Source organism: Pyxicephalus adspersus, chromosome 5, assembly GCF_032062135.1.
Source record: "Pyxicephalus adspersus chromosome 5, UCB_Pads_2.0, whole genome shotgun sequence".
Classification (NCBI taxonomy): domain Eukaryota; kingdom Metazoa; phylum Chordata; class Amphibia; order Anura; family Pyxicephalidae; genus Pyxicephalus; species Pyxicephalus adspersus.
Window position 1 is genome coordinate 64,157,688 of NC_092862.1, and position 25,527 is coordinate 64,183,214.

General features: G+C 38.2%; 1 protein-coding gene across 1 annotated transcript in view; it reads right to left on the reverse strand.

The window, feature by feature from the left end:
- Nucleotides 1-25,527, reverse strand: part of FARS2 (phenylalanyl-tRNA synthetase 2, mitochondrial) — a 199,748-nt gene that overhangs the window by 59,736 nt on the left and 114,485 nt on the right. Inside the window, exon 6 of the mRNA XM_072411759.1 lies at nt 8,989-9,149. Coding sequence (XP_072267860.1) covers nt 8,989-9,149 — 161 coding nt within the window. The remainder of the gene's footprint in view (nt 1-8,988; nt 9,150-25,527) is intronic.

Below are 25,527 nucleotides of genomic sequence, written 5' to 3' on the forward strand. Positions count from 1 at the left end.
TTTATCTTTTCATAGTACAGCATGATCCCAGATTATGTTGCAACTCTCATAAGGGATAGGTCTGCCAAGGGCTAATTCCCATTTACGCTTTTACTTTTAAAAGACTTTAAATCTGGATGTATATACTATGGTTCATAAAATTCACAATATGTCATATTATTGGTTCATACTATCCTGTTCTTTCAGTGTGTCTGCATACTTTACCCTTTTGTGGTCTTTTAGACCAGTGGTCGCCAACCTTTTCGGACCGGCGGACCACTAAAATTACCAGCTCCAGACCGCGCATGCACAGGTAGCCGGGTGTCACTTAAAGGGGAAGAAACTTCCCCATAGTGACGTCATGATGCCAGAACCCGCTCACTCTCCCATCGCAGGCTCACACAACAGACACACCACCATCCTGAGCCTGCGATACGCACCGTGGACATATTCCGCGGCTCTGACCAATGCACCCTCCCAGTGGGGTCCTTCCTGATCCCGCTCGAGGGCGCATCGGCCAGAGCCACGAACTGGACCACCGGTTGGCAATTGCTATTTTAGACCATATTTAGGGGTCCAGCCATTTATATGAAGGTTAATAAAGTGTTTAATTTAATAAAAAACTTATTGAAACAATCTTGTTAAAAATCTTTCTTCAAGGAAATGAAATTTGAAAGGGCAGGAAAACATTATTGGTTATTTGTGCAATGAGGTCTTTTTAATTCTGTCAAATAGCAACAAATGGACCTTAAAACAAAGACTGTTATTCATCTACCTAAAAACAAAGTAGCACATCCCATTACGGTGACTTCAAAGGTGGCATCTTGTTGCAGATAAAAGTTAGAGTTCACTGAAAAAGATCCCAACTCAGAAGAGATAAGTATGAAAACAAGTTTAAATACTTTGAGTTTGCAGATGAGTGTTAGTGCAAGATTTGTAGAGGAAGATTTTGCAAAGAGGGACATTTTTCTCTGGGGCTACAACTTCTTTATCACATATACCAAGATCAGACAGTGTTCTTCTGTTTCATACCTTGGTTTATTTCCATCTACAGGTTAAGTCCCAATTTATGAACTACAACACAGTTTAGTATTGTATGAAAGGCTTATAAAGACTTTAAACTAAAAGAAAATGTTTTATGTGCCTTTCTGTTCCATTGACAACAACATCCATCATTGCTTTTCTTGGTGTCACAGGACAGCAATTAAAGGAAGAATCTTGTGATAGGGAAAGGGGGGGGGTCAGAAATAGCATTAAAAAACATTAACTAAAGTTAGACATTTACTAGTTCTAAACAGACCTAATATAATTATAATATTATTGTAAAAAATATTAACACTGGTTACCTAAAGAAAGAAGGATACAATGTACCAAAAGTAACATCTCCACAAAAAAGGACGGCCGTTGCTTAGAAATGTTTTAACAGAGGTTTCAAGTCACATTAACCATTTTTCAGTATATGCAGTAACTAATGCACACCAGTAAGTTAGTGTAAATTTCCAGTTTTCAGCCCTTGCTTACATCTTACTGCTTACATCTTATTTCAAATTCAAAATGAGTTTCATTCAAGGCACATGAAAATTTTAAATAAGGTCACACTAGAAAGCTGCCAAAAATGCACATATAACATAGGCATATTCATCTTTCTTTTCATTTCTGGCAGTCCCTTTTAACTACAGAACAGGTTGTTATAGCAACTGGTTATATTGTATTTTAGCACAGAATGAAAGTTGTTTCATCATAACTCAGCATTTCCAATTCTTAAAGTCCTGTAAATAATTGATTTTTTCTCCCATTGAAAAAAAATGTGATCATAAATAATGCATTTGAATAAAAATGAGAAAAGAAACATGATTTTCTCACTAGTATTGCAAAATGTTATGAAATGTAATGCTATTCATAAACAACCATGTAAACTATGTTAGTATGGTCAAACATATTTTACATACAAATAGCCAAAATAAATATGTTGTGCAGCCGATAATGGATAATAGACCTGTGTATACTTATGCAACATGATCATAGGGAATTGTGCTGTGAACTTAATGAGGACATGTGAAAAAAGAAGATGAAGAGAAAGTGTATGTCTGACATTAGATCAGAAAGGAGAAAGCTTCTCTCCAAATGTCAGTGTCATGACTGCACAAGGAGGAGGTAGGGAGGATCACTTTCAAAAGCCTCTTTTCTCTAGAATGTCAAAGCTGCTTAGAAAGCAAGAAGCATTGAGCTGAGTATAAAGGCGACATATCAGTCTAGTCTGGGAAAGATAAGGAGTTCTGGCTAATTCATAGTTCTTCACGTGTAGCCAGACCAGATGTTCTAAAAGATTTCTGTATAAGATATGAGCTGTGTTCATTCCAGATGACTGCCTTTGTAATTTGACAGATATCTAGCAAATGTTACTTTTATAGGTACATTTTTAGGGATTATTATAAATGCAATTACAATAAGTAATGTTACAACTACTGTACATGGTTTACACTTGAAACCCACATTGAGCCTCGGCCGTGTTCTCCTGTGGGCTCAACCGCTCCCAAGTAAATGGGAATGGCAGTTTGCTGCCTCTCACACACTAAAAGCCTGACGTAAAAATGTCATTATAAAGGTGTTGCTTACAGTCACCATTTAGAATTAAATACACCTTAGAAAAGTACAAAACTAATGACCCTATTAGGTGGCTTGTGCATGTTTGTGGCTGCAGTACATTACAAAAACTCAGATTAGTTATCTTTATTGTTTTTATTGCGGCTTCAATGTGCTAAGAAATTCTAGAAGTTCATTATTACCTAACATTTATAATATAACTGTACATAATAAGCCTGATTTATTAAAGGTCTCCAAGACTGAAGATACATTTTCATCAGTGAACTTTGGTGATCTAGCAATAAATAAGGCCCAATGTATTGGCAGGATACAAAGTTGCATAAAATTTTCTTTCGAACTTTAACATTAGCCTTAGCCACAGAGGTGATTACAATCTACCATTGAAATGTAGAGGAGGGAAAACAGGAGCTTCGGAAAACCATGCTAACTTGAAGATAATAGGCAATCTTCCTACATATTCCTACATAAAGTTTCAGAACTTTTGTGAGGTGTCAATGTAAATCAAAGTAAACTAATTTTTTACTTCTGCAAAATGAAAAAGATTAGATCCTTGTAAAGATTAGAATACTATTTTAGAAGGCAAAGGTGTGGCAAAAAAACTGTACTGAAGTGTACAGAAAAAGAGCGAAGTTCAAGAAGAACACCAGGCATTTTTTTTGCAGACTCCAAGACAGGATGTAAGCAAAATGTCCCCAGATCGCAGACAATGATAAAGACACTCTTGGGGTTGGAAGGGTTGGACATGGAGGGGTTGGACAGCAGCAAAAGCAGCATATGTTGTTATCACAACATACACACATATAAGAATTCCATCATTTTGGGAACATGTGTTTTTGAAGCTGAATGTATATAAACATGTTGGCTCAGGTTAAAAAAAAAACAACAACACCTATGATAAGTAAAACTAATTGTGAATGCCTTGTTTTCAGTCAAAAAATCTACCTGTGTGGGCCAGCCCTAAAGCAGTTAGGCAGAATTAATCTACAAGTATTCGGCACTGAGTGGCCAATCAGAAAATCTATCTGTTCAATACAAACATGAAAAGGTGAGTATGTAAAAAAATGTCACATCAAAAACTTCTTTCAAATAAATACTGCAAAATAATTCAAAATATGTACTTGCTGAAAGTATACATTCCCTTCACAATCAAAAACTAATTAATTTAGTTTTTCACATACCGTATTTTTCGGACCATTAGACGCTCCGGACTATAAGACGCACCAGGTTTTCCGCACGGGAAAACAAGAAAAAAAAATTCATTTGATTTCCCCTGAGATCCAGCGTGCGGCACTTGTGCCCGCCCATGAAGGCGGCGCCGATCGGCATTCATGAAATCAATCGGCGCCGCCTTCGTGGGCGGGCACAAGTGCCGCACGCTGGAACACAGAGGAGGAACACAGACATTGGCTGCTATCTGCCTCTGTCTGTGTTCCTCCTCTGTGTTTCCCTGTCTTCCAGCGTGTGACACTTGTGCCCGCCCACAAAGGCGGCGCCGATTGATTTCATGAATGCCGATCGGCGCCGCCTTCATGGGCGGGCACAAGTGCCACACGCTGGAAGACAGGGAAACACAGAGGAGGAACACAGACAGAGGCAGATAGCAGCCTCCTACAGAGGAGGAACACAGACATTGGCTGCTATCTGCCTCTGTCTGTGTTCCTCCTCTGTGTTTCCCTGTCTTCCAGCGTGTGACACTTGTGCCCGCCCACAAAGGCGGCGCCGATTGATTTCATGAATGCCGATCGGCGCCGCCTTCATGGGCGGGCACAAGTGCCACACGCTGGAAGACAGGGAAACACAGAGGAGGAACACAGACAGAGGCAGATAGCAGCCTCCTACAGAGGAGGAACACAGACATTGGCTGCTATCTGCCTCTGTCTGTGTTCCTCCTCTGTGTTTCCCTGAGACCCAGCGTGCGGCACTTGTGCCCGCCCATGAAGGCGGCGCCGATCGGCATTCATCAAACCAATCGGCGCCGCCTTCGTGGGCGGGCACAAGTGCCGCACGCTGGGACACAGGAAAAGGACACTGGCTGCGGGGACCGGCGGGGATACAGGTAAGTAAAAAAATATGCATTCGGACCATAAGACGCACTTCCCCACTTTAGGGGGAAAAAAAGTGCGTCTTATGGTCCGAAAAATACGGTACTTACTGAGGCTACTAGGACATGGGGAACAAGGTAAATCAATAAGATAATTGCTAAAGCCAACCAGGAAACCATGTAAACACAGCTAAAGTCATAGTCCACTCTATTTGCTATATTACATTCTACCTATTAAAATATTGGCCGCTCATGGATTCTAAATTGTAATTTTTTGGCTGACAGGTTCTGGACTGCAAGTAAAGCAAAAGGGCGAAATTCATAATGTATAAATTATACACACAACCCATTCTGTGACTGCAATCTACAGACTAGGAGACACAACATGAAGAGAGTGCCTATTTCTTGTTGTGAACGATGCATAATTTTCTTTTACATATAAGGATGCCCAGTAAAAATGGTGCTGTCATGTGCAGCAGTTATAGAAAATAAACTGACCTTTATCTCTGCTATGCTGTCTTTCAGAAGTTAAGTATGATTTTATAAAAGTGCTATCAACCGAATTTTAAGGACAAGTCTCTGAAGAGCAAATATAATGCAAAGCCCATTCTGCTACTCTATTTCTGCAAAAGATCACTTCATCTGGGATAGGTCTGTTATGGTACATATTTTATATTTATGGCTTTTTTTCAATTGAGACAAAAAAAATGGCCTTATGAATGAATGTCACAGAACAGAGAAAATATGAAAACTGTTGCATGAAATCTACAGATAGACATTAGGCACATTTGAGATTGTGTCTTCTCTTTTTAACATGATAAATAAAAACATTTAAAGCTGCAACATCAACATTTTTTCTGTGTAAAAATTCAGAAGATTGTATATTATAAACAAGCCCCTGTAATATTATATATTGATTAATAAATGTGTTTGTAATAAAACATCTGCATTATCTAAACTAAGGACAGTTCCTCACTGATAGGGTGTCTCCTAATGGGAGAAAAAAACAAAAAAATGGCTCTTGTTTCTTTTTAGTATTAGGATGTCAACGTTAGCCATTTCTTAGCATCAGTCAGCTCTCATGCATAAATGTTTATGGAAGCCGGATACTGATTAGAAATGGAGGGTTTATATCCCCCACATCTCTACAATGCCTCCAGGAACAGGTGTTGAATTAGGTATCATTTGATAAAAATAATTGTTTTAATGCATGTACTGTTTTTAAATAAAATGGATAAGTTTTGAATATACATGGATGTAGCCATTTTGTTATTACTGCCTTAAAAGTCCCAACTCTCTCTTTTGTGCTATTTGAATTGGATTGATTAGGGGGATGTTTCCATCATTACCCAGCTTTCTAATCTCACAGGGGCCCTTCCACTTCTTCCGCTTTTTACTCAATTTATTAAAGTAGGCACCAAAACCAAGAAGACTCTTTCTCCCAGATAAAAGTTCTTATTTCAGCAGAGCAGTTAAAGACACTGGCCTCCACCCCTTAAACATGCTACATAAAAATTTTTACTATGAGCATGACTGCAAAAATGGGGCTACACCAGGCTAACCTATGGTTTTTGGGGTAGTCTATCATGTTTACATTTTTCTATGGAATTAGAAGCCCCCAATCTGTAGTCCCAAAGTTTTCACTGGTCACCACTATATGTGACAAAAATGCAGTTTCCTCTGATTTCCTAACCAAGACTAAAAGTAGGAGTTTCCGATAGCTCTGACAGAGGGTTAGAGCCAACATCCCAAGTACATCAAGTTCAGTCAAAATATTAGGATCATTTACTTTGGACAAATTTTCAGTCTATTTTTACATTTTTGTTGTATATCCCTAAAAACTAGGGATCACACTGTGTGCACCATAGTTGTATAGTCCTTGGCATTGTCATGTATGCAGTACACTTTCATTAGATTGACATGGACCAAGGTGACAAGGCTTTCAGAGTCCAATAATGCTATCACCAGGTGTCATAGAGTGTAGTAAGACACCTCCTTTCTATCGAGATATTCAACTACTGTTCTTAAAATATTTGTTCGATTAGTCCCTATAAATTGCCTAAATACCTTAAAGAAAACTGAAAAGTCTTAATGCCTGTGGCTACAATTCATGCTCCGTCCAGATTTTGTAGACACCCTATTGTGATGAGAGTACACATGCGAACACCGACATCCTTTATACACAATGTTGGAAATGATTTAAACTGGATTTTGTAAATACACAGTGTATTAAGCCAGAAATAGTGACCATCACCTGCAACAGCCTCTTCACAGTTTGACTGGATAAACAAACACTTTTTCAACATGAAACTCAAATTTTTTATTTACAAACTATATTACTCAAAGATTGTTGTGTGTGCTTTTGTGCTTTAATATTTTCAAATGTGAGGACTATGACTTCAGATCTGCTTCAATTGTAGTGAAAGCACAGAATGCAAATAGTGGCTATGCTACCAGGGCACATTCTATAGGTTAAGGTGCTATGAGGCAATTTGCAACCAACGTCCCAGTCCTTGGCACTGCCAGCACCTAATACTCTATGCCCCTCTTTAAGGAGAGACTATGGTTGTGCTAGGAGGCTGTTCACATCTGGTTTGTCACACTTTAGTAAGAAAAACATCAAGTTCTTTCTATGCATGTTTGTAACCCTGTGCACGTCTCTCTTGAAATAAACTTACGGTAAGAAAGACTGGCTTTCAAGTTTTGTTTATATTTATACTTTACACGTATTTACATACTGATTTTGTGATTTTCCTGAAGGATTTTATTCTTTTCATACAAAATGCAATACATGGGGAGGAACGTGTCTCATATAAAACCAATAATTTACGGTCACCTTGTTAAAGGGGATTTATATGCAGAGACATAAAGGGGTTACACCTTTGTACAGATTCTAGATTTTCTCCTTTTTAAGAATCTGCTTATTGTACCTGCTGCTAAAATATAATATTTCAGCCTCTGCGGTGCTGAGCTCTGATCTGAATGCTGGCAAGGACACTATCTGCAGGTAGTTTTCATGTTTTCCCTGTGCTCATGTTGGTTTCCATCTGGCACTTTGGTTTTCTCCCACATCCCAAAAACATGCAGTTAGGTTAATTGGCATCCTCAGAAATTGTCCTTGGTTTACATTGGAAGTAAAAAGCAAAATCAAAGTTCAATGTGAGTTTTTAGCTGCTTATATAAAATTGCCTGCAAAAGCCTGCTTACTCCATTTCTGTGCTTCTACTTTAGCTGCTGAGTGTTAATAAAAAACTAAATACATACATAATGTCTTTAAAGCAGAACTAAGGTGAAAATTAAAAAAAATTGTCATTTACCTTACAATCTTGGGTCTTTTTTTTTTTTTTTTAAAAGCATTTAATGAAATAAAAAAAAATACACATTTTTACTTCAATTACAAGGGTTATCTACCCTTCTATAAAAAGTTAAATTTGTGGTGGTAGGTCAGATTTAAAATCTAATATTTCAGCACAACATAAAAATTATTTGATTTTGGTAACTGTAATTCCCACTATTAAAATCACAACATAGGGATCCCACTATAAGCTAGTAGGACTGTAACAGGCAAACCATCTTTATACACAGAAGGTTAAATCAAACATTAAAAATTCAATTTAGCTTAGAAATTAACCTAAAATATTTAATATATTACATTTAAGTGCATTCAAGTGCATATACATTATTACAACTACAACATACCCATTATACCCATATTGTTTTTTACAAGTGCATTATTTGCAAAAGTCCAGGGCAAAGTTTCACAAACCTCTACTAACAATGTATGTTTTGCAGGTAACTTGGAATATGTAATGTGGAGTAAATAATGTTCTAACAGTGTTTATTAGCTGCCTGTTAGATAAGCACAAAACATGAACTGTTGTTGGGACGTAAGAACATGTTTGGAAATAAACTAGGCATATAAAAATAGGGAACAGGCAGGTTTATTATTCTAAAAGGGACAGACAACATCCCTTCTGCAATAATATAAAATGTACCTGCCTGTTTACAATCTTTTCACATTGACCTTAAACTGCATATGCACAGTTCAGCTTAGTTATCCTGACATGCCCATGGATGCTAGAAAAGAATAAACATTTGTGCACATTACCTGTCCCTTCCACAAAAAAATTTAATTCTCTTTTAAAGGTTATCTTATGACAAATTTACTCTAATTGTGGCTAATCCCTATTTTTTGCTGCCCAATGCTCCAAACGCTTTTTTAACAAAAACTTGAGATTTTATACTACAACAATTTTTCAGCATATCTTCAGCATATCACATATGAAAAAAACTTGCATTTTAGTTTGAACAAATACTTTTGTAGCATTTTCATTTTTTCTGATGGTCTTGTCAGCACTCATTACCTTAAACTCTATTTTCTGCTTGATGTCAGACACGTAGAACTGCTTCAGGAATTGCTCATTTTGACACCAGAACAAACGGATGTCAGGAATACCGTAAAGAATCATGGCCAGTCTTTCTAATCCGAGACCAAACGCCCATCCAATTTTGTTGTGAGCACCAGCTGCAATCAAAAATAGGAAGAAAATCCAGAAGCTTAATTTGAAAGATATCAAATAAAATATTTATTTTGTCTCTAGTGGATGAGCTGAAGAGACAGCAAAATCTGTCGGTAATTGCCATCTGATGATTCCAAAAGTTATGTAAACAAAAGATGGCAAAACTAATCAACAGATTAGGCTAGAATAAAAATAAATGTTCATACTAATATTTTAAGAAATAGCACTAACTGCATAGTTGGGTATTCAATGGAAGAAATATTAAGTCTGAAAACACAACACGTATTATGACTTATGACAGCAGTTATTGAGATATATTTTCATAAATGTGTTATAGCACTCTGTTTATGTGTTATTTATTTGTGTCAGTAATGATGAGCTGGAAGTGCTATTCCAGAGTAACCTAACCTGTAAGATCTGCCACTCAAAACATTCCCTTTATTTTGAGTAGAATGACAAGCTAAGAATAAAACTATATACAGTTAGGTCCATAAATATGTGGACAGAGACAACTTTTTTCTAATTTGGATACTATACATTACCACAATTAATTTTAAATGAAACAACTAAAGCTACGTACACACGGCAGATTTTTATTGCCCGATAATCGGCATCGGCCAATTATCGGGCGAAAATCTGCCGTGTGTACAGTCGGTGTCGCCCATCGTCCGGACGACCGACCTGCCGGATCCACGGACGATGGACGACAGCCGATCGTAATGAAAGGGAAGGGGAGAGCGCGCAGCAGGGTGCCGCTCCGTCGCTCTCCCCCTCCCCTCTCCATAGAGCATGAACGGTGCTGTATGTACAGCATCGTTCATGCATCGTGCACTCCCTTGTCGTTGGAAAGGATCGTGAAAGATCCTTTCCAACGACAAAAATTGCAAGTGTGTACGCAGCTTTAGATTAGATGCAGTTGAACTGCAGACTTTCAGTTTTATTTCAGTGGGTTGAACAAAAAGATTGCATAAAAAGTACTTACTCAAAAGTAATTGGACAATTGACTCAAAGGCTATTTCATGGACTGGTGTGGGCAATTCCTTTGTTTTGTCTCATTATCAATTAAGCAGATAAAAGGCCTGGAGTTGATTTGGGGGGGGGGGGGGCATGGTGCGCTTGTATGTGGAAGACAACAGGCGGTCAAAGGAGCTTTCCATGGAGGTGAAACAAGCCATCCTTAAGCTTCAAAAACGGAAAAAAACCCATCCGAGAAATAGCTACAATATTAGGAGTGGCAAAATCTACAGTTTGGTATATCACAAGAAAGAAACAAAGCACTGGTGAACTCAGCAACGCCAAAAGTCCTTGACGTCCACGGAAGACTACAGTGGTGGATGATCGCAGAATCATTTCCATGGTGAAGAGAAACCGCTTCACATTGGCCAACCAAGTGAACAACACTCTCCAGGAGGTAGGCGTATCGATATCCACCATAAAGACTGCATGAAAGTAAATACAGAGGGTGCACTGCAAGGTGCAAGACACTCATAAGCCTCAAGAATAGAAAGGCTAGATTGGACTTTGCCCAAAAACATCTAAAAAAGCCAGCACAGTTCTGGAAAAACATTCTTTGGATAGATAAAACCAAGATCAACCTTTACCAGAATGATGGCAAGAAAAAAGTATGGAGAAGGCGTGGAACAGCTCTAGATCCAAAGCATACCACATCATCTGTAAAACATGGCAGAGGCAGTGTGATGGCTTGGGCGTGCATGGCTGCCAATGGCACTGGGACACTAGTGTTTATCCATGATGTGACACAGGACAGAAGCAGCAGAATGAATTCTGAGTTGTTCAGAGACATACTGTCTGCTCAAATCCAGCTAAATGCAGTCAAATTGATTGGGAGGTGTTTCATAATACAGATGGACAATGACCCAAAACATACAGCCAAAGCAACCCAGGAGTTTATTAAAGCAAAGAAGTGGAGTATTCCTGAATGGCCAAGTCAGTCACCTGATCTGAACACAATTGAGCATGCATTTCACTTGTTGAAGATTAAACTTCGGACAGAAAGGCCCACAAACAAACAGCAACTGAAAGCCGCTGCAGTAAAGGCCTGGCAGAGCATTAAAAAGGAAGAAACCCAGCATCTGGTGATGTCTATGAATTCACTACAGGGTGTCATTGCCAGCAAAGAGTTTTCAACCAGGGATTAGAAAGAACATTTTATTTTCAGCTATTGAATTTGTCCAATTACTTTTGAGCCCCAGAAATGAAGTGATTGCGTAAAAAAAAAGGCTTTAGTTCCTCACAATCTTTTTGTTCAACCCACTGAATTAAAGCTGAAAGTCTGCAGTTCAATTGCATCCTGAGTTGTTGCATTTAAAATTAACTGTGGTAATGTACAGAACCAAAATTAGAAAAAAGTTGTCTCTGTCCAAATATTTACGGTCTTAACTGTAAATGTATATTTATATGTATATATGTAAAGTCTGGTAAATTGGAGATCTGTCCAAATATTTATGGACTTAACTGTATAATTTTAGCAAACTTGGCATTAACGCTGCACTCTACTAACTAAATACACAAATATTACCATATATTTAAAGGAAAAATTCAGCTTTTGGTAAAAAGTAAAATGCTACACAAGTCATTTTGTAATGTTATTAAAAAAACCTCTGTCAATCTGCAGATTTTCCAAAACGGCAAAAAAATGCTTTTTGCATTAAAGAAACCTAGAGACCTTGTTTTACTTTTTTAGTGGCATTCCTAAAGTCTCGACCTGATTACCCTAGAAGTACCTGCAAAGATAATTCCTTGTCAATTCTTCACAGGAGGTCCATCTGTCACCAGAAGAGGTAGTAAAGAAATCCACCTTGACTGGGACACAGCAATGAACACCTCACAAAGGTTCTAGATATAACCAAAGCTACCATGAACAAGACAAGGGAGGAAAACTCCCTATCAAGCACACAAATAACAATAAAAACATGCAGATTGATCTGCACCCTCCCAACCTATTAAGAAATTAAGAAAACATGTTGGAAAAGCTACCTGTGTTCATGATAGAGGGAACTGCAGTTCACTCACTGGGAATGGAAGGCAGGATGGACTCCCCAAAGGGGGCTTAGCCTACTAAAAAAGTGCTGCTTTTGCATTCTATGGTCCATATTGGTAGATTTGCATTTCCTTTCTTAGTGATCGCCTGCCACTGGAACAGGAAGTTAGTGGATAAAGACTCTGAAATTCACTCTTCAACAATAGAAACAGGACAGAGGATCCAACTCTGAAAAAAGTTTCCACTTAAGTTGCACCTTAAGTTTTGTCAGTTTCAAAGCACAATTTGTTTTATTTTGCACATTTAGTTTTCATTTTATCTTTCATTTACAGTGTTGTTGTATACACAAAGACCCATCAGAATTAGTTTACTTTAAACTAACAGAATCATGCTGAAAGCATAATGTTCCCATTTTAAGCTTCTCAGATTGATTTTACTCCCTTAATTGGGTTTTTCATGCTGTTTCGTAGCAGAACCTTACATGAAAAAAGGTGAAATAAGGACACAGGTTTGTGTGATGGGATGAATATATAAATAGTGACTTAGACTTTACACAGCCCAGACATTTACTTTTAACACCATTTTCATTTAAAAAGTGTTCCTGTCTTTGTCTTTCCTTATGATTTGACAGGAACCTTCAACTATATCAGAGGTATTATTTGAGTTGAGGAAGGAAGAATTTAAAAAAGCATTATAGGAAAAAGATGATACATTCTAAGTTCAAAGAAAAGTGTAGTATCAGCCAGCTTTTTTAGACTCATAGTGACTGCAACAGCAATTCAGAGTTTGTGATGGAGCCAATTCAAGTGGAACAAAAGCCTTTAAAAGAAAAAAAACTGTAATGAGAACTTTATTGCAGGGTAAGGCATTTATGAGCTAAGTCATGAAATCGGCTCTCCAAAATGTGAGATACCAGTGTCAGTCTGACTGGGAGTAAAACATTAGATCAGTGTTTCTCAACCATAGCTCAGTGGAACCCTAGGGTTCCTTCAGATGTTACTAGAGGTTCCTTGAGCAATGAGCATTTTATTTTGTGCCTCTCAGTTCAGTTTAACAGCTACTAATGATCTTTTTTGGCAATTTGTAAGGGTGGCAGCCTTCCCACTGGCCAGCAATGTATTAGACATTCTTCCTACCGACCCCCCCTCTAATGTAGTGTGAGTTGTGGCTATAGTAAATATAGTAGGGGTGGGGTTCCCTGAAGAACTAAAAGTTTATGTCAAGGGGTTTCCCAATGTTAAAAACTTGGGAGACTGAGATACAGAGCTCCAAATTGTTCTTGAAGGATATTAGAGAGGGCCACTGGCACCTGGCTTTTAATCGCGGAAAGTAAGAGGTAAAAGGTGTCAACCCTCCAGGTTGTGCTGTTAGCCAGATGTGTATGAATCACAAAAGGACCGGATAAAATGAAAAAAAAGGATAAAAAATGACACATCAAATGTAACCATTTGCCTGGTATTTAGTTTTAAAAGAAATATGGGGACTGTCATTGCTAACTTTCTTCTGAAAAGTTTAACTGACTGTTAAGCTCACCCAAAAGTTATAATACTTTCCAAGTCACTGACAAAAAAAATATGGATCCGAGATGTCTGAGGCCCTGATTTTTATACCTGTACTGCTCAGTCAATCAAAGTATTAAAGCCAAAGAGTCAGTAAGACAGATTTTTCTATAAGTCACCTTTAGGTTCACTTTCACATACCTATATAGATTATAATCTTGTCTTGTTATAAGATGGGATAAAAACTGTGCTGTCTCTGTTCGTTAGAATAACAGGGTAGACTCTCAAGCCACAGCAAGCAGTGAAACGAGAGATCAAATGGCTCCTCATGTCAATATTAAGCTAGGAATAGTGGTAGCTGTGAATATCTGTCACATACACATAACCAGACATACGAGCATATTAGCGTGTACATAGTATATATGAATACAGGGGAAACCTATGGCTTTTAGAAAAGAACCAATACATTGTATTTTACAAAGAGCAATAGTGTTTGAAATTAAATGTACTTGCAGGACTACTGTATAACACAAGTCTATACTGACAGAATATACATTGAAATATAAACATTTGACAGGTAAAGAAATCTTAGTTTTTGTTTTGCTGAGGCTTTTAATAAGTATCCTGGGTATCCTGGTGATTCTTAGCTAATAAAGGCAAAAGCTCAAAAACTTTTCAAAAGATAAAGAAATACCATTTGTACTTCATGACATTTTTTGTAAAGAGAACAGGGAGGCACAAGAATACTGAAGGCAAGTATGTGTCATCGCTGGAAGTTTTCTTTCATTAATTGGGTTCTTCATAGTCAAGAGTAAAGGAAAGAATCTTTTCAGTAAAATGTGCTGGCACTTGTCTGTTAAATTGCTGTAAATGACATGAAATGTGTGGTGTGATAAAAGAAGATGCAGAACTCACTCAAAAGACCAAAGAGAACACACAGGAGCTTAACCTAAAGACACAAACCGGTATATAGAATTTATGATTTAGGATCTCTTTCCAAAGTCTGCCAAAAAGAACTTCCTCACTAAGACAGATAACTTTACAAGGAATTCAACCTGGTACAATAACCAAATTAAAAGGAATGTGAGGAAACCAGTCATAGACGTACCTCATAATATATACTCTATATATACCAGATTTATATATATAGAAATATGTCTTTTTTTTTTGTCAGGTCACATGATCTTTTTCTTTATTCTCTGCCTAGCATGGTCTGATCTGTGAGCCAGGCTATCCTGGTGTCAGAAAAGCACAAAAATAACCTGTTTTCACTGGGAGCCTATTATATAGAAATAAATCTGGGGTTTATTTATAATTTAGGTTAGTGGTAATGCAACAAAAATATAAAAATACATAACAATTCTAGGTGATTCCCATTGTCCATGCTGCGTCTACATAAAGTGGAAAACATGTAGTATGATCTGTGATAGATCGACTTGCACTCCAATCCACGTGTTGCTTTGGAATTTGGAGGTAAGGGATTGTAGGCCTACATTTGACCAACTAACCTGTAGGCAAGGTTGCTTTTTGACACTTTCATAATTGCCACTATCATATGCTGTGGTACACTGCACTGACTATATTAAGACATAATCAGTAGGAGGAACAACACCATAAAGTAAAAAAATGTTAAACTGCAGTAGCATCTTTAGCTTTTGAAGCAAGTGAAAATTTTCATTGCGTATGTTTTGAGCCTTTTTTTTATAGTATACCTACTAATTGACGTTTCCAGTAGTACAAAAAGAAACATGAGTGTCATTGAATGAACTATTGGAGGTGTGTCAGATCACTGGAAACTCAGACTACTGTACTGTGCTACTACTCCTGAGAGCAGAAATCCGGCTCTCCAGTATGCTGCCAGCATAGGGCAGCTTCTTACTTTTGCAATCACAAACATGAAAAAGGTCATATTCTTCACCTGTTTTACAGCCTGATTGCATATGAAGAATAAATAGAAAAACTTCAACTCCATTTAATGACTGAATATTATTACTGTGACAAGTTCTCTTCAGGTATAACATCTAAAGAGTCATGAACATCTGCTATGAGGAAAAAATACCTCTTCTATAGAAACATTTTCTACTTATAAACAATTCATTGCACCTTGGGGTACAAGAGCAGACACACCAATATTTTTACATTAGGTTTATAAGCTTTGATATATCTATTGTATATTAGGAATTTTTTAAAATGATTACTCCTCACATCATTAAGATAATAATTGCTTCAAACCAAAAATTAGGAACCACTTGAGGAAAAAAAAAAATTACAACTGCAGCATTGTATTGCTGTAGTATAGTATATTCCAATTAAAGTACTCATGAGCTGACATTCCATGTAGTTCACCATTCATGTCCAGAAATCTAATTAATATTTCTTTACAGATTTAACTGCTGTATTATCCTAGTTAAGATTTAGGTTTAAAATATTAAAAAAATCAAATAAAAAAAAAACAGCTTAGAGAAAGAGATGACATAATAAAGAAAACTAGAAAAAATAACTAGAATGTAATGAGGCATGAAAAAAGCTATTGTTTTATCAAAGCAATCTTGCTTGATCTTATTTTAGACACTGCTAATTTAATTGGCATTCAAAATATTAGCTTCTATGTTGGTGCATAATACAAACAGTTCTGTGCCACTTGTTAAGCTATATGTTAAATTGTAAGCAGATATTTGAATGTTATGTTTAAAGTAATTAGGTCTTTAAGAAGACATGACAAAAAATATCCACCCAAATACACTTAATTATTAAAATGCACTATTATTTTCTAATGAACTTTACAAACGCGAATAGCTTTTTAGATGCAACTAATTAAAAATTATTTTCATAGGCAAAAAGCCATAGAGGTAGCCTTCATTATTTTACAAGGAATTGTACTGAAATAAGATAAACAAAATGCAACAACATCCAACATCCAGACATAGGAAGAATGGGTATAGCTAGGCTTGAAGTCCTACTTTCAAACAAAAAAAATTAGAGTGCAGCTAAATACATCTGATGAATATACTATTAAATGTGATTTGTTTTACCTATTTAATAGGTGCAAATAAAAAATACTTGCCATGGCAGAAATTCAGTAAATTGATCATTTCTTGCACCTTTTGCCTTTATTGGTTGTTATCAGCACTGTTTTGTGCCAGTTTCATATGTGTGAACTGCAGATATCCTCTCTCCAGGGAGCTGATTGCTCTGCTCAGGCTTTCCCTTTCCTCAGGGAGCAGAGCAATCGGCGGAGCTTTATGCTCACAGCTCTGCTCCCCTGATCCTGGAGGCAATACGAGGGCAATAGAGGTTGAATGGAAATACTATGTCCATTCATACCTCTACTGCTCTGTGATTGGTGTCCTGGTGTAGATTAGCCCATGGGAATGCAGTCCGTGTAGACTAAAGCTGCATACACACGTCCAATAATTATCGTTAGAAACGACTGATGAACAACCCATTGGCCAAAAAAAGGGACCAAGGACACCGACGAACGAGGATTGTCGTTGAAAATGAACGACTGCCACGGTGGATCTGATTGGCCGACGATCTTTCACTATCTATCGCGTTTACGGTCGTTCAGTGATTGTGCATGTTTCTGCAGTACACTTTCTCCTTTACATGTCCCTCCCTGCATCGTTCAAACGATTGTATCTAGCGTGTGGACACTGTTGGTGGTTTATATATGAACAATCATATTGTTACAGCATGTACAGAATATGATTGTTCAAGTATAATCGTGCATAATCGTTGATCGGTCGTAATTGTTCATTTTCTAACAATAATTATTGGAAGTGTGTACCTAGCTTTAGCCTAAAATTGATTTGACAGGTGCACTTTAATATTCATGTGAAGCACAGGGATATGGAATAGTGTTATGTATCTTTTTATGTATCCTTTTACAATGTATCTTTTATTTTGTATCCTTTTATAATGTATCTTTTTACATCTGTTTGGAGGCTGTAGAAGCTCTACACAGTGCTGAAACAAACCCGAATTTTTCTCCCATTGACTTTAATAGGATTCGAATTCGACCGCCCAAATTTTTTTGCTATATTCGGCCGAATAGCTGTCGAATCAAATAGTGAGCTATTCGACCAACACTACTCCTGCACAGCACTAGGCTGGGCTGGATTGTTAGTAGAAAGATCTAACAGTGAGTTAGAGGCCAAGTTTGTTTGTTTTATTTTGCCTGTTTTTGAGTGTAAATAGCATTAGTGAATAAAAGCCCTTGTTGTGCATATAACCTGCTGGCCCTGTTTCCTGTTTGACCTCCCCCCCCCCCCCACCGTTGCCACGGGCGATCCCACAATATATTCTAACAGTTCTAACAGTCCAGACTTTTCTTTTGACAAAGATTGTTGCTATCCAACTCCATATCCAAGCCCTTTCCCTCCTGGGTGAAGCAAACCCTTTGGATGCAAATTAGACCCTCAAAACATTGGACCTAATAATCTATCTATTAAACCACCCTCTACTATAAATATAAGTCTCCAAAAAACATCCCCTGAAGAAGCCAATGGGCGAAATGCACTAAGACCCCGTACAATATTGTATATTGTTGTACAATTTATTGTTTTTGAATATACTATTCTTTGTATAGCACAGGCAGACTTTGTTTAGTCAGCAGTCCACTTTTTCACCATTTAATAAAACACCTTGTCTTGAATGTTGCTTTAAAAAAGCCACTCTTTATTTTCTGTTTTTATCTGCATTTCTACTAATGACTGTTTTGAATATTAGCAGTGACTGTGGCATGTTGTACCAAAGGTTTATACTTTAGTCAATGTATTTGTTTTCTGTTTTTTCAGGTAAACCTAGGTGCATTGATTTATATTTGGATCAGTCTATATTCAAGTATATATGGCATTACAACATTTGTTCTAGTATTTAGATATATTAAAAAAAAGAAGAATGAAAATAGAAGAAATGAAACACAATAAGATAGATCTAAAAAATGATGAAAGTCTGCCACAAAGCGAGGTGAAGAATCATCTTAGCCTCAATAAGTTAAGACCAGCTTGTCATTGCTGTCATTGCAGGGTCCCAGGAGTAAAGGCTTGAGTCCTTCAACCCAGCCCCACTAGGTAATAGGATCTTTAATTGCATAAAAATTTTTAGTTTCAAATATGGGCACCAATGAGAGCGCAGATATGTTGATAAATCAATGTCAAATAACAAAATAAAATAACCCACTCATCTCAGTGATTTGAAACTATTATGTCATACAAGTATTTCACACAGCAATTTTAACAAAAACAAATATTATTGAGCGGCACTATAGCCCTTTTCAAACTGTGATATTTAGTTAGGTTGGCCAGATAAAACAACATATTTTACACCACAACACAGTATGTCACATGACAAGAAAATAGCACATTATTATTTCACCCAACAATAGCATATTATGGAAAGAAATTTTTATTAACTAGTCAATCCTCTCATAATTATGCCCCACAAATCCCCATTGTGTTCAACACAACTGAAATTCAGCTACCCTTGGCTTCTTGTGTGGACATTAGAAACCTCTTCTCCCTATTGTACAGCTAGGAAGTCTGTAAACGCCTCCAATTTCTGGAAGGTCAGTGTACATTCATGAATTACATTGTTGGTCTGTGTACAATTCCCTACTATATTGGTATCAATGCCTCTGATATATTAGTGGCAAGTGTAAATTGTCTATGATACATTGACATTTAATGGAAATTTTGGCCCCATAATTTAAGAATGAGAGAAGGGTCTCTTTTACAATGTCAGTACATTGGTGCACAAAGGGTATATAACCCATACCAAGAGCAGAGTTCCAGAACAGACACTAATGATGGTGGCAGTTCTTCTTAATGCCAATATACTCTGCAAACATTAGAACTATGCTGACATTTCTGGGTATAATCAATCTTCTATAGAGAAAGCCTATAATGTGATTTTATCACATTATAATACTGTAATACAGTACCTAATGACGCCCAGAAACTTATTCAACTTTATATGTGATTTAAACTCTGGTTTAAACACTGTACTTGGTACTGTGTTAAAAAGCACTTTTGAATACTAATATCTGGCTAAGAAATCCAATTTTGCAAAAAGTATAAACTGCACAGCTCAAAAAAAAATTTTTTTTTCACTTGCCAAGGATTTTTTAATATATTTAGTGTATTTCAGGTTTGCTGAATCCATAAATGACATCAGTTTCATTGAACTGGCTCTAGTTCTTGTGATACAGGAATCGTAATAGACGATTTTATCCAAAAATTTTATTACAGCATATTATTATCAATCTTTATTTACGCATATAGACGCGATTAGCTACATTGTCTCGTTCCGCAGTTACTATGTAATCTCTATACATAATTAACTTTTGCCTCATAGTTCCCTAACATTACAAAAACGTAGTTTTATGTTGCAACAACATATACAATTACACATAATTCACCTTGTCCCTCCTTGTTCAACACACATGTACACTTCAGAAGTGTTTCAGGCACTTGCTTTTGTGTTTGTGGCTCTCAGCTGTCTCCAGTTACAAAAACCAGCAGTAGTCGCCCATCATGTTGGGGTTGCACCAGCCTTGATATCTTGTTTCCATAACAGAAATGTCTTGGTGGAACCCCTCCCTTTTTTCATTACTCAAATCACCCAAATTTTGTGGGAAGAAGTCCAGATGGGAATGTAAGAAATTAATTCAAAGTTCAGCTCACTGGTTGCCCAGAAAGTCATCACAACAGCAAATCTCAATATATCCCAATTGCAGGCCAAGAAGGAGTGCCACCACCTTTAGGTCATCACAAATGTTCCACTTGTGTTCTGAACAGTTAATCAATTTCAAATGACCTTGTATGTCTCTTTCATACCCTTGGCATGAGCAAGAGGAACAGAAGGTTTTTTGTTACCTTTATGCAGCAACACAGCTTTCAAATTCGCAAGCTAACTCCATCATCCTACCCCTCAGACCAGTACTGCGGACCTGCTAACTTTGTGTGACGATCACGAAAATGTGGAGTTGTCATTCCTTTTTCTAGAAATTTCTACTCCTTTAATCTGGAGGCTAACAGTTGAGACTTCTCTTTTGACAAAGACAGGTCCCTTACTAAATCATCTAAATCTGATTGGCTTATAAAATGTGGCTTACCTTTTTCAAATTGGGGTTTATAACATTCATTAACATCGACATCATCCTCCTGTTCCTCATCCGACATGTCACTGTCAGTAACAACAGATGTAGGAGGGACTGGCACTGGATTCTATGCATCATGTGGCACTGGCTTCAGAGCAGATTCACAATCAGAATAGACACAGATTTTTTGACATAGTCTTCCTTAAAAACCCAGCAATTTTACTAATACAGAATAGCATTTCGAGTGATGGTCTTTTGGCTCACGCCATGGGCAAAAGGCATTTTATTCCTTTTCCAATTCAACTATTCTTTTAGGCCAGGGGTCTGCAAACTTTTTGGACTACTAGACCATTTCAGGAGGTCAAGAAGGCACACTAGGCCAAAAGAAACAAGGTGTCCAAGGAAAGGTTTTTTATTTTAAAATACAGTACGATCAATGGGAAACATGATGTTGCATGTTCTTAGAGACAGATACAATATCAGGTTCTAATGATGAGGAGTTTAGCAACAGAATGTGATTAGGGTGATTGTCAGTGAGCTTACAGCGCAGCTTGTTCTTACATAACTTTATCTCGGAGAACAGCTGCTCGTACGAATAAGTGCTGCCAAACATTGCGATCACACGCTTGGCACGGGCTAACAACATTGGAAACTGAGCATGAGAGTAGTGCAAGAAGTAAACTTAGGCAAGAGAACGTCTGAAGCCTGCAGCTCAATCAATTTCAATTGCCCATCAGAGGGGGCGTCGTCATAGGGAAAGTCAAAAGGAGTGCTGACGATCTTGAACTCTTGCGAATTAGAACGCACATCAGTGAAACGCTAAGAGAATTAATTCCACAGGCTTGACAGCACACTGATGCATTCTTGGTTGTCATCAAGTGCTGTATCACACTGGGCGAGGTGGGGAAATGGACATAATTGCCCTTATACAGCTGTTTCTCCCATAGAATCAGCATTGCTTTGAATGCCCGCATGTGGGCTTCCATGTTCGTGATGAGCACGTCTAGTCCTTGAAGCTTCAGGTTAAGTTTGTTAAGGTAAAAGCTGATATCAGTGAGGAAGCCGAACCGACAGAGCCAAACCTTGCCAGGGAACTTTTGAAAGCCCTTGAGGCCCCTCTCACTGATGAAGGAAACGATCTTAAGGCGAAAAGCAGAGGCGCGCTTCAAGACGTTGCCACGACTGGACCAGCGAACCTCAGTGTGGTAAAGCAGATTGCCGTAATCAGCCTCTGCAGCTTCGCACATGTGCTTGAAGATGCGGTGGTGAGAGGACGAGCAAGCACTGCATTCACTAACTTCCCCACAACAGACATAATGTCCTTCATGCCAACTGCTTTGGCACACAATGACTCCTGGTGGACGATGCAGTGCACCTTGCGTATCTCCTGCGCACAGCCCAAAGAGCGACAGTGGTGGATGAGCAGCTGCGAAAGTCCCTTGGTAGATCCAACAATGGCAGGTGCACCTTCAGTAGTTACCGAGATGAGCTTCGACAGATCGAAACAACTCAAAGCAGGTAGGAGGGCATTGAGGACATCTTGGCCAGTTGTCATTCCATTCATCGGGGTAAGGCTGAGAAAATCCTCGATTACCTCCAGGTTTTGTGTGATGCCACACACAAAGATGGCCAGCTGCGCAGTGTCTTTGAAATCACAGCTCTCGTCCAAGGTGATGTAGAAAATATTGAGTTCTGAACTTCATAAATATCGAAGACCAGACATTAGAGGCCAAGTCCTCCACGCGTCAAGTCACGGTGGGCAGACAGCAGGATTGCCTTAAAAGCGTCATGTTGCTCGGGACAAATGACGCCAACAGCAGCAAGTATACAATCTATTACAAAGTCTGCATCAGTGAAGGGATGCATTTTCTTCGCAATCAACAAAGACACTTCATAGGAAGCACGAGTGAGACACTCAGCAGCCTCAGAAGCTTTGGAGGGCTGCTTCTTAAAGAGGAACGACTGTTGATCCAACCGTGACTGCAAGCGAGCAGCCTCAGTCTTTGCTCATCCGCGGTGTAGACTCTGTACATGTGCGCATGTTTGGCATTGAAATGGCCCTTGACAATTCAAATAGGCCGGATCCAACAATAAACAACTAGGGAGGCATTAGGCCGGACTGGAAGTTTGCTGACCTCTGTTTTAGGCCAACATTACAAACTTGACAGCAGATATGAGGTGCCCAGCTTTTATCCTGATCTCCAATTTCACATCCAAAGTAATACTTGTAACCTCTTGGTTAGGTTCTTGCGTTGATCACAAGGGGTATATTAGAAACAAATGTAGCAAAAATTGTCTGGTTTATTAACACAGCAGCGCCCACTTATCTTAAGCTCAACGCAGACCCACTATGGCCTAGCTGTACTATCCAATAAGATGGTTTCGCACTAGGGACAAGCCCCTGGTCCATCTCACCTTATTTACCAATTTCTGATGTCAGCACACTGCCTTGCCCACACATGCCTAGCCGCTGCTGGAATATGCAAACCACCAGGGGACGTGATTCAGCTGAGGCGGCAGCAGGCATAGTGGTAGCTGCAACTGTTATATTGTTCTCATGTAAAATTACATTACTCAATTACTGCTTTATATGAACAGCTTTAGCACGCCTATAAGATAAAATCTGTACATGATAGGCAAACTTTGGCAAACAAAAACAAGGCAAACTTGTTTAGATTTGGAGTCAGCACACTCAATACAGTCGTTGTGCAGTGTTAACAATCTTTATATACACAGATGTTTTGCATTTTATATATTAAATGTATTATTATTATTATTATTATTATTAAACAGGATTTATATAGCGCCAACATATTACGCAGCGCTGTACATTAAATAGGGATTGCAAATGACAGACTAATACAGACAGTGATACAGGAGGAGAGGACCCTGCCCTGAAGAGCTTACAATCTAGTAGGTGGGGGAATTTCACACACATAAGGATGGGAGATATGTAGTGTGGGAAGTAGTGATGGTTTCAAATGACAGAAGAAGCCGGGTAGGCAAGTTTGAAAAAATGGGTTTTGAGTGCTCTTTTAAATGAGCAGAAAGTAGGAGCAAGCCGAATAGGACGAGGAAGACCATTCCAGAGAGTTGGAGCAGCTCTAGAAAAGTCTTGTATTCGTGCGTGTGATGAGGTTATGAGTGAGGAAGTCATTAGTAGGTCATTGGAGGAGCGGAGAGAGCGGCAGGGGGAGTATTTTTTAACCATGTCAGAGATGTAAGTGGGACAATAACTGTGTAGGGATTTGAAGGCAAAGCACAGGAGGAGCACAGGAGCACAGGAGCTTAAATTTGATTCATGTAAATGTAGCATTATTTTCATGAAACTTTCATTTGCCTTAAGTACTGGGCTCCCCATATGGTATACAAAACGTGTGTAAAGTGTCTACATCAGTGGAAAAATGGAAAACTGAAAAGTTTAAAATATGGTGTACCTATGGTATGTCATGAGCCCAAAAATCATCATAATGATTGTTATTTTTGTAAGCAAGACAACCTGTGCCGCACGGTGCTGATGTTTCCATACCAGTGTTCAGTACACTCCCTGATATTGCGTATTCAACAAGGAGGATATACAGGGTTTGGAGTGTAATCCAGGAGTTAGCAGTGGAAGTAAATTTGAAGGAAGTATTTTATCAAACCAGCAGTTCTCCCAAGAGGAGCTCAATAATTTAACACGTGACCTAAGTCTGTCAAAACAAGTATCTGAACTTTTAGCATCCAGGCTAAAAGAAAAGAACTGTCTGAGACCGGAAGGTAAAATAATGGTTTATAGGACAAGAGAGGTGACACGTCTACCATATTTCAGTGAAGATGGAGACTGTGTGTACTGTTGAAACATTCCAGGACTACTAGCCCATATGGGTGTACCAGAATACTGAGCAGAAGACTTGCGGCTTTTCATAGACAGTTCCACTCAAAGTTTGAAATCTCTATCACTGCATAATGGCAACTGTTATGCATCAATTCCAATTGTTCACTCAACAAAACTTAAAGAAGAATATGAAAATATCCAAATGGTCTTACAAAAGCTTTGCTATCATGAACAATAATGCTTCATATGTGTTGATTTAAAAAATGGTGAACTTCCTACTTGGACAGCAAAGTGGATAGACAAAGGACCAATGTTTCATCTGATTGTGGGATAGTAGAGCACAGCAGAGTCACTGGAAAAAAGTGACATGGCCTCCAGGGGAAAACATGAAAAAAGATGCAGCGAACATCATTAATGAGCCAATGGTAGACAAGGAAAAAATCATTCTCCCTCCACTACACATAAAGTTGGGATTAATTAGGTAATTTGTCAAAGTTCTGAACAAGGACGGTGATTGCTTCAAATATATTTGTAGATTCTTTCCTGGATTGAGTACTGAAAACCCCAGATTCAGAAACTGATAAATGATTCAAATTTCACAAGTTACATACATGACTGATACTGAAGCTCCTGCTGGCACAGCTATGTCATGGTTGTCAAGAACTTTGTGGGTAACCATAAACCACAAAGTTATGAAGAACTAGTACAAAACTTGCTCTTAAACTTTAAAAATGTGGGTGCTACTATGAGCATAAAGGTAGACTAACCTTTCCAGAAAACCCTTGCAATTTCAGTGAGGAACAAGGGGAAAGGTTCCATCAAGATATAAAGGTGATGGAAGAAAGGTATCAGGGAATATGGGATAGACACATGACAGCAGATAGTGCTGCAGCCGTCAACGTGATTGTCCTGATCATCAGCATAAAAGGAAATCATACAAACGGAGTTGTTTGTGATTAGTTCTGTA